The 10,014-nt window shown below is 44.2% G+C and overlaps 1 protein-coding gene across 5 annotated transcripts in view; it reads right to left on the reverse strand.

Moving 5' to 3' along the window:
* Cadps2 (calcium dependent secretion activator 2) overlaps positions 1–4,131 on the reverse strand; it is a 540,468-nt gene extending 536,337 nt beyond the window's left edge. For all 5 annotated transcript variants that reach the window (XM_059257429.1, XM_059257428.1, XM_059257427.1 and 2 more), the window contains exon 1: positions 3,653–4,131. In XM_059257429.1, the coding sequence (XP_059113412.1) occupies positions 3,653–3,997 (345 nt within the window). In that variant the 5' untranslated portion in view covers positions 3,998–4,131. The remainder of the gene's footprint in view (positions 1–3,652) is intronic.
* Positions 4,132–10,014: the final 5,883 nt, after the last annotated feature.

The following is a 10,014-nucleotide window of genomic DNA, read 5'->3' on the forward strand; positions in this document are numbered from 1 at the left end:
CTTTAAATTCCCCTTTCCTTATTTCTAATTCAAACAAGAGTTGGCTGTTTTCTCAACATGTTATAGTCAATAATAAAAACAAAAGTAACAGAGAAATGGCTGAGTACAAACTTCCAGTTCCTGATGAATCCACACTACCAGCTCTTTAAATCGTGTTCACGGTAAGCAGTTATGAATACAGACTTAGAGTGGAAACACACCTGTGAACAGACTTCTGTGCTCGCCAACGCGTGCTTGTCTTAGTTCCCCCAGGTTTTAACCTCTAAGGACCCCATGTGTTACTTTTCCCTGTAGGTTCTCAACATTTGCTAAACATCTGACAGGTAAAGACTTTATTACACATAACTGATTTGCTTGAGGATTTTTTTGTTTTGTTTGCTTTGTTTACTGTTTTTCTAGTTATGTAACATTGATCTCTCCTTCAATCATCTACAATTACCCACTGGTCGTGATTATTGATAGTTCTACAATGGATCAAATACAATCAAGGCAATAAAGACAAGGGGATGTCAAGCAGTGTTTACTGCTGAAACCATTTTCCGGTGGCTATTTGTCACCACACATGCCTATCATGCACGTAGCCCTGCATATGTCCACTGAGGCAGCGGGACCACCTGGTACAGTGCTCTGGCACAGAAGTTAACCCAAATCTACTCCCAGGATTTTCTATAAAAGCACCAGTAGTTATGGTAGGGCCTGAAAAGCATTGACTGTTACTCCTCTGTGTTGAAGCGTGCCAGTCAAAACCACAGCATGCATATTTTCACTGAGCTGAGTTTACTACTACTTAATATCCTCAAATAGTTCATGGACCCAACCTCTTACTGGTTCTGTTGGACATTTCTGCCTAGTGAAAACAGGGGAAAACCAAACAAACCCTGTGGCTCAGCTCTGGTTCATCAAAGCCAAAGAGCCCTACCAGTGAGAGGTTTTGACTACAAACCTGTCGTTGCCTCCAGGGTAAGGTTCTCATCTCTGTGATTAATTTTCTTCAGTTACAGAATGAGAACGCTTTCAGACCTCAATTTCTGATACTCTGAGTTCTCAAAGTTGGGAGAAGTGAGTAAGCAGTAAAAAAAACCATTTTATTGCCTGTCTGAATAGGAAGATACAGAATAAAATATACAATGGATTAGTGACTGTGCAATCATCATGTTACTTCTTTTATAAAACCCAACTGTATAATTCAAGACTTAAAGTAAGTTTTGGCATTAATTGTTGGCTTGTGCATCAAATTCACATGAACACAGTTAAATTCCCATTTTATTTTTCCTAGGAGGAAACCTGACTGCCAAGAATTGTTCCAGCTCCCTTAAGCAAGCAGCATGTCTTAAAAAAAAAGAAAAAAAAAAAAAAAGAAAGAAAGTGGAGGGCCTTCTGAATTAGATAAATGTTCAGGTTGTTACAGGATCTCCCTATTTAAAATATAAATCACTAAAGTTCATCTGATTATGCCTGAGGTTCTCAATATTTAAAAACAAAAACAAAAAGTCTAACCATTCCAAATAATTTTGCATAGAATATACGCAGTACTTTTCTCCTTTCATGAAGTTGGGTTTATTTTGGTAATGTCTGAGTAACATTACATCAACAGTTTCCTCAGTAGCATTGTGTGAGTACACCTGTTTGCCAATTCAAATAATTGCTAGAGAAACATTCTATTTAAACAGGAAGAGCCAAGAGAGCTGCATTATTTGAACAACCAAGGGAGAGTCCCCTTCCTTAACAAACTGCAACAAGTATTCACAGTAGAAATGAGCCAGTAGTAAATGACTTTTCTCAAAAGGAGCCTAAGGGAAAACTATTCCAAACACAAATTGCCTCTTGATTTTTACCAGATAATAATTTGTACATAGTAACACACTAAAGCTAAGCTAAATGTAATGTGAAAGGTGAAACTAGACACTGGGTGATGCTCATATGCTTTGTATGGACTCCTACCACAACATAAATATAAAACCTACGCTTGGTTTAAGAATGGCTACGGAGATTGGCACTTGCAAACCGACACAAATAATACAGGCTCCACACAAGCACCACATGAGGACAGACGGCCTCATGTAGGAATGGAGAAGCAGGTTCACCACACTCTGCAAGGCACTCTTCCCCTGGAAATGGCAGCTCTTATCATGCCAAGTGGCTTGGTACTAGAAAATGCTACTCTGACCTACTTCTCTCCACCATAGGAGGAGACTGCCTAGAGCTGGTTAGATCTCTGTCAACACAGTTCTGTGAACTCCCTGGAGTGTTGGGCTACCTGAAGGCGTCTGTGACTAGCCTTCAGCAAGTAAAGGAATGCACCAAAGGAATGCACTCAAGAAAACAACAGTCCGAGAATAGCTCATTTGGTTCTGATTGTTCAAAATTGGAAAGAACACTTAAGATCGATCCTCTTGGAAAATTTTAAATATGCAATATGGTATTATTAATCTCGGGCAAATTCATAGTTCTCCCCCTATCCCCAAACTCAATGAGCTGCATCCAGTAACTACACACAGCTTTTAACATGCCAAGTAGACTTCAATGAAAACAAAAGATTGGACAAATGTGGATAGGAGGGTTGTGGTCGGGGCATGATGGGAAGTGATAGGAAACTGCTTCCTCTGGACTACAGTTTTATTGTAAAAGTCTATTCAAAAGGTTCTAAAAGAAAGACCTCACATGCTGCAGTTACTATTTCAGGAAAGTAATAAAGGACTGTACATGTAGTTATGCTTTCTGCAAGCTCTGGTATCGCTGGGTCCCCACGCCATGTCACAAGCTACGGGGACTGTTACAGATTTCTTCAGAACGTTCCAGGATCAGCATTCCATTAAAAGGCTTCCTAGACAGTTTCTTGTGAACACATTTATCCAACGACGGCAATTTAAGTTGTTCCCTTTGTGTATGGTACAGAACATCAGACTCCTAGGGTCCTGTTTTAAAACTAACCATGGTAGACATTTCATCTGACAGAGCTTCCATAAATGTTTAGACCAGGAGCCATAAGCAAAGCATTTGCACTAGTCCATCTGTCATCACCACTGGACTTCATTAAGCCTGCCATGGTCTGGAATGACTTACCCATAGTCACTCTGGGTGCGAATCTTCCTCAGTGTTTAAGTACTACGCCCTGACTGTTTGGCAGCACAGGAAACTTAAAAATTGTAAATTTGCTTTTTAATTCACCAAGGAACATGTCTAGTCCTTTGCCCGAGTGGAGATTTCTCTGTAATGGAAAAGTGTCCACAATCCACCAGCTTTACCTAGCTACACGCTCTCACTCTATTCTAAGGGAAGAGCCCAGCTCCACACACCCCACCGGCAGCCCAAATTAAAGTTGTCGGGAGTTGCGTTCTAACCCTGTCCCAACCTAACCTGCCCAGGTGCAATTACTGCAGGGCCTGCACAGTGGGGTCAGCTGTTCCATCCTCGTCTTTGCGGATGGTGAGGTGAAGCTGACGGATCCTGCCAGCTCAGGCCAGCTCTGACCAGCTCCGGCTGAGGTGAAAGACCTAAGCGCTCCAACCTGCCCTGGACACCCCTCAAAGATTGACTAAAAGAGTGTCCAGCCCCTCGCAGAAAGGTGAAGGCAGGTGCCCCAGAGCTCTCCCCAGGAGAAAACCCCGGGGGGGAGAAGTGGCCGCAGGAGGCTCCCGGTCCTGCCACTCACCTTCTGCTGCCTCCGGGCCATGTCGGTGGGCTGCTTGGCATTGAAGGGGTACGCGATGCACCTCACAACGAAGACGTAGAGCTGCAGGCGGATGCGCCGCTCCTGCTCCTCGTCCAGCTGCCGCTCGGGCTCATCTCGTCCCTCGCTGAGCACCGAGGGGCTCGGGCTCACGGGTCTAGCCGCTCCGCCGCCGCTGCCTCCGGAGCGCCCCGGTGCGTCCCGCCGCCCTTCCCGAGCCGCGGCCGGCGGCGCTCGCTGGGAGCCGCCCGGCGCCACCAGCACCTCGCGGCTCTCCTCCTCCAGCCCCTCGTCCGACTCCTCCTCGCTGGAAGACGGGTCGAGCATGGTGCTAGCTGGGGCCCCTGGGCTCCTGGCCGAGCGAAGCTGTCCCCGCGGGTCCGCGGGAGCCTGGGTCCGCGCGCGGCGGCCGCAGAACGAAAGGGAAAGTGGCCCGGGCTTTCCGGACACGTCGAGTTCGGCGCCCGAGTGTTTGCCGCGGCCAGGACGCGGGGCGGGCGAGCGGAGCCGCGGGAGGCGAGAGGCGGAGTTAGCGCGGGGGCGCTCGGGGCGCCCGGGGACCGCTCGCCCAGCCTCTGGTCCGCCAGCCCGCGCTCGCCCCCAGCCCCGCCGCCGCCGACCCCCCGCAGCCCGCGCAGGTGAGGAACCTGTGGCGCCTCCAAAGCAACACGTGGAATGGAATGTCGAGGAGCGGCCGCGGGGCCGCGGAGTGCGCGTGCGCGCGCCGCCGCGGCCGCCACCGCCTGGGCCAGCCGGGTGTGCCTGGTGCCCCCGGAGCGCGCAGTTTGCTAGGAACCGGAGGTGCAGAGCCCGGACGACCGAACAGCGGTCGTCCTGCAGGCTTCCTGTGGAGGTGGTGCTGGGATCGGGGCAGGGAACGCAGTCCTTTAGTAAGAGGAGAGGGACAGAGGTCCGGGAGTGGCTGGGACCCAATCCTGATGCCCTTCGTGAAACTCGAGTGCTGAAAAGTGCGTTCCTGCCCTTCACCTCGAAGTATTCTTACCAAGAGACTTGAAAGAAGTATCTTGCCCTTCTCCGCTGCGGTGGGACACTGCAAGAAGTCCACATTGTAAGCGTCACACACGGCACATGCATTAAAGAAAAGTTGAAGGGGTGTGTGTCTTTTAAACTAGTATATAGTCTTGTTTCTTGCAAACCCATGAGCAAGTTAAATTTTATATTTGCAAAATGATACTCTGATTCAGAACAAACACAGCTCAGCTGTTTCCTACGTTGAGAGAGGATTGACCCAAAACAGGGTGTATCAGTTGGACAGACATTCAACAAACATCTGAGAGCCGGCCAGGTGTCCAGCTGTGTTATCTTGTGGCACAGACACAAGCTAGGGCACACCCCACACAGCCGCTCTCTTTGCTGGCCTCAAGTGGGCGTCTCATAGCTGCACCTGAAGCCTGTATAATCTGTGCAGATTTCTCAATTCCAAAACTGCCTAACAGTTTTGTTGTTGTTTTTGTCATTCTGTAACTTCTGTCCTGAGCCCAGACGAAGCAATATGCAAGACAGGCATTCAACAAAAGGTGCAGTGGCCACTCTGGCCGGAAAGTTGCAGATCTCAGGGGAAGTAACACAGGACAAATTAAGCAGCCAGTTTTAAGTTTCTCTGTCCTGTGGCCAAGTAGCAGTTTGGGGTTTTCCATGCCATTTGGTAGTTAGATGCACAAAGACAGACTTTCCTTCTGCATCTAACGATGTTCTCCCTCTGAGAGAAAGAAGGCGGCTTTTACTTCTAGGGAGCCTTCTCTATTTGTTAATCATTAAGTGGCCCCTTAGTAATAGAAGATCCTTACCAAAGACCTGCCTGCTAGCTGATGATCGATGCTAACGAAAAATATAGCTTAAAACTGATGTATTTAAAGACTTTTGTTTTGGACAAGGTAGACAATTAGTGGAAATCATAAACATTTTATTTCGGGCCTGACCTTGTGCAGTTTGCAAAACTCTGTGAGGCTATTTATCTAATGCCATTACCAAAGTAGCTCCCTCAGGCAGGTAGGTGACAGTGTTCTGATGATCTTTGTACCAGATTTTGCTCTAAACTCTCCATGCATTATCTCAGTTATTTATCTTTACCTCTATAGTACAGCTATGGAACCTGAGGCTCCAGCACTAGCAACTGATAGAATAAGGACTGAACACAGGCTTTTACTTCCAGTGGTGGTCTTTTCTATTGTAATTTCTCTTGATCATAGAACAGTATATTAAAATGTGGTGTTTATTAAACTGGGGGTGCAATTCTTGAGGATGGAAGAGTACAACTTCAATATAGCCGTTCCTCCCTTTGCTTTCTAGTCACAATATATACTTCAGTTTTATTAATTACTAATACTTCTTGGTTTGACAGCTTATTATTTTCTTTCCATTTGATGCCATAGCTTATTTCTTCTTATTAAAAATATTAGAAGTCAAAGATCTCCAAGCTTTCGAGATCCCACAGGAAAACTTGTAATATTAAAAAAAAAAAAGTCATCCATGAAGATGAAGATAAAAGCATAATTTAAATATTCAAAAAGGAAAAAAAGAAGGGTAAAAGAACAAATAAAGGAGTAGAGGGGTACACATATCAATTCATAGGGTGTAAAACAGGGGACAGGTAGAATCTAGATATAGGCAGTTACGTGTTAGGATTTGGGAGATAAGTAAAATCTGGAGATAGATTTTGTGGTGGTTTGAAAGAGAATGGCCCCCGTGGGCTCATATATTTGAATGCTTAGTCCCCAGTTGGTGGAAATGTTTGAGAAGGATTAGTAAGTGTGATGTCGTTAGAGGAAGTGTGCCACTGGGGGTGGGCATTAAGGTTTCAAAAGCCCATTCCCTACATATCTCTCTCTGTCTCCTGCTTATGGATCAGGATGTCAGCTCTCAGCTGCTGCTTATAACACGAATGTTAAAAGGTTTTATTAATTAAAAAAAAAAAAAACCCAGAGCCTGATATTGGGGTGAATGCTCAAAGATCATAGAGACAAAGGAACAGCCACATCTTACCTCGTGGACTCCTCAGCCCCCAAAAGCCTCAGCCAATAAGCCTCTAGCTAAAAAATCTTACTCAGCTGAAAAGGCGTTAGTTCCTGTCTCCTTACACCTTATATACCTTTCTCCACCCACCACATCACTTCCTTTTTAGTGCTGGAATTAAAGGCATGTGACTTCCCAACAAAGGCATGAGATCTCAAGTATTGGGATTAAAAGTGTGTGCCACCACGGCCCGACTGTTTCTCTCCTATACTGAATCAGTCTCATGTAGTCCAGGATGGCTTTGAACTCACAGAGATCCAAACAGATCTCTGCCTCCTGAATGCTAGGATTAAAGGCATGTGCCACCACTGCCTGTCTTCTATATTTAATTTAGTGACTTGTTCTGTCCTCTGATCTTCAGGCAAATGTTATTTGGGTACACAATATATCACCGCAGCTGCTCCCGTGCCATGCCTGCCTGCCTACCTACAGCCATGCTCCCTGCCATGATGGTCATAGACTCACCCTCTGAACTGTAAGTCCCCAATAAACTCTTTCTTCTACAAGTTGCCTTGGTCATGGTGTCTCTTCACAGCAATAGAAAAAAAACTAAGACAGATAAATAGTTGGTGTTTTAGTTGATATTTTGAGAAGCCACAGAGGTAGGATGAGGCATTGCAGCTTCATTGACAGTTGGTCTGTGTTTGGGAGGCATGCCCTTGGTTTCCAGGGAAGGAAGTAAAGAATGTCTACCTGAGAAAATAAATAACTAAATCAACAAATTGCATAAAAATGGGTGGATACATGGCTGAGGGAAGCAAGCATATTCCTATTTTTGCCTTCAGTCTAACTGCTATCGTATTACAATTGGCAAAATTCCAACAAAGCTCAGGTGACAGACTCCTGGTGGTGGAGCTCTGCGCAGGTGGCAAGCCTGCCTGACGGGCCACCTGAGTAGACTGTGACCAGAGGATCCTGGTGTTTGGACCCACAGTGATGATAGCATGGATGAGGCCAAATTCTGTTAGCACATCCTAGATTGGTTCTTCCTACTGATATTACAAAAACATCTTGAAGAGCTCAAGACTTCAATCCCTGTAACTTGCTAAATCATTCCCTTTGTTTCTGCTGGGCAGAGTGTCATCTTCCTTCTTCCCATCTGTATAGTCTGATGTTGAACATTGCAGCAAACTTCCCCTGGACTATGCCTGAATATCCATTCTGAATGCATAAGAAGTAAGAAAGAGAGAGAGCAGAGAAGTCCTGAGTGAGTGAAGACCCGAGTGACTGTGGTGTTAACATGGGCACAGCCATATGTCAAGGACCCTAATGCCTCAGCCTCGTGAGAGTGACAAAGCCTTCCCCGGATGAAGTTCAGAGGTATGGCAGTCTTCCTTGTGTCCATGTGTGGATGTTGATAGTGTGTACAGAATATGTCCACTGTACCTTTTCTCCCCCGCCCCATCCCGGGATGTTTACAGCCTGAAGACTGCTTTCCCACAGACTGCTCTTGTCTCCTTCATCTTGTTGTATACCATAAACCCTGATTCCTTGTCTAGTTGTATGCAATAACACCCTCAACCCTATCCAATAGTGTGTAATAAATATATTCAGCTGCCAGGGAACTACAACTTCTCCGTCAGAAAGCCCAGGTAATCAGATCCCAAGATTTCTGTGTATCTGTGTTTGTCTTTTCTTCTCACCCCTAGTCACAATTACAAGACTCAAGCCATATAGGGGCTTGGCAGGACAAGACGTTGATGAAAAAAGTAGTTGGCTAAACCTGGGTTTGGTTTCTATCAAGATAATGGTGCATGACTCTAATTCCAGCACTCCAAAGATGGAGGCTTACAAGTTCAAGATCACATTTGTCTACATAGGGAGCTTGAAGCCAATATGAGCTACACAAGACCTTGTCTATAGAAATAAGTAAATAAGTAGTTTTATTTTTTAAGTGTTAATATCAAGTAATGTGGGGGCACTGAAACCAGAAACAAGCCACCGTGAGAAGATAACTAAAGAAAACGTCTAGAAGAGAGGATGAGTGCTCAAATTTAAGAAAGGAGAAGGAAAGCTTACGCGAGGCAACAAAAGATGATCATCAAGTTAATAAAGTAACACAAGATTCCCCTACACACACCAAAAAAAAAAAATCAAAGAGCATGTGTTTTTCTAGCATGTAGATTTCAGACTGTGTAAAAAAAATGACTTAAAAGCAGAGGGGATGCTATTTGGGAAAAGAAACAGGACCAGTGGGACAGGATAAAGAGGCAGATAAAGTAATGGGGAGTGAATTAGATGACAGAGTATGATTTCCGTGTAGGAGAACATCATGATGAGACTCATTGTAATGTACAAAGAATCTACACTAATTGAACTGACAAAGAGAGACACAGAGAAATCAATGGACCACTTATGGGGCACTCAAGAACAGGAGGACCACGGATAGAATACACATCCCAGAACAGTGCAACTCCATTAATAGTAGACTGAAATATGGACTTTCAGAAGACTAGTAAAATTGGAGAACCATCAACTCTTTGAGTGTTTTATGTTGCATATCAGAGAAATTGTAGACATAGTTACAAATGTAAACTACTAAGTCCAGACAAGGAAATCATCAGCATGTGAGTGGTAGTTGAAGTCACAGATGTGCACAATAAGGTCCAGCAGGAATGAGTTCAGGAAATGAGGGCTGAAGATGTGAGTTTTCTCAGATGTCCTCTACTTAAGGAATAGGGGGGCGAAAAGGAACCCAAATTGTGACTATTCAATATAAGTAAATTTAATGCTAATAATTTTAATTAAATTTTTCTACTTTTTCTTGTAATTGAGTTCTTGTCATATTCCCCCAAACATATTACCTTTTTGGGTCAATATTATGCTATTTGATGCTCTGAATAATTGATGATATGGCGCACAACATAAAACTATGATTGGTTTGTACCATTTCACAAATGCATGTAATATACTTGGGTTATTTGGTGATTTATTTTTACTTTGGTAAAGGTGAGCATAAAAACAAATTGAAGTTATACAGCTTTTTAATGAAACACCTCAAATGCTAAGGAAAGATGGATGAACAGTAATAAAACATAAAATGTGTTTTGGCAATGATATTTAAATAGGTATGTGATCTGAATACCTGTAGGCAGGCAGTTCTGTGCTGAACTGACTGGTGCTTGACATGAAAGGAAAGATTTAACTCTTTCAGTCACAGATTAAAAAAAAACCATTCTTTCCTTGAATAGAATATGTACTATTCTGAGGACAATCAATTTAGCCCCTAAGAAGATACATATGGAACAGATATGAGAACAGAACAAATAATTATGTTATCCCTGGTGTTAGAGAAAAATTATCAAAATTTT

Source organism: Peromyscus eremicus, chromosome 3 (genome assembly GCF_949786415.1).
Source record: "Peromyscus eremicus chromosome 3, PerEre_H2_v1, whole genome shotgun sequence".
Classification (NCBI taxonomy): domain Eukaryota; kingdom Metazoa; phylum Chordata; class Mammalia; order Rodentia; family Cricetidae; genus Peromyscus; species Peromyscus eremicus.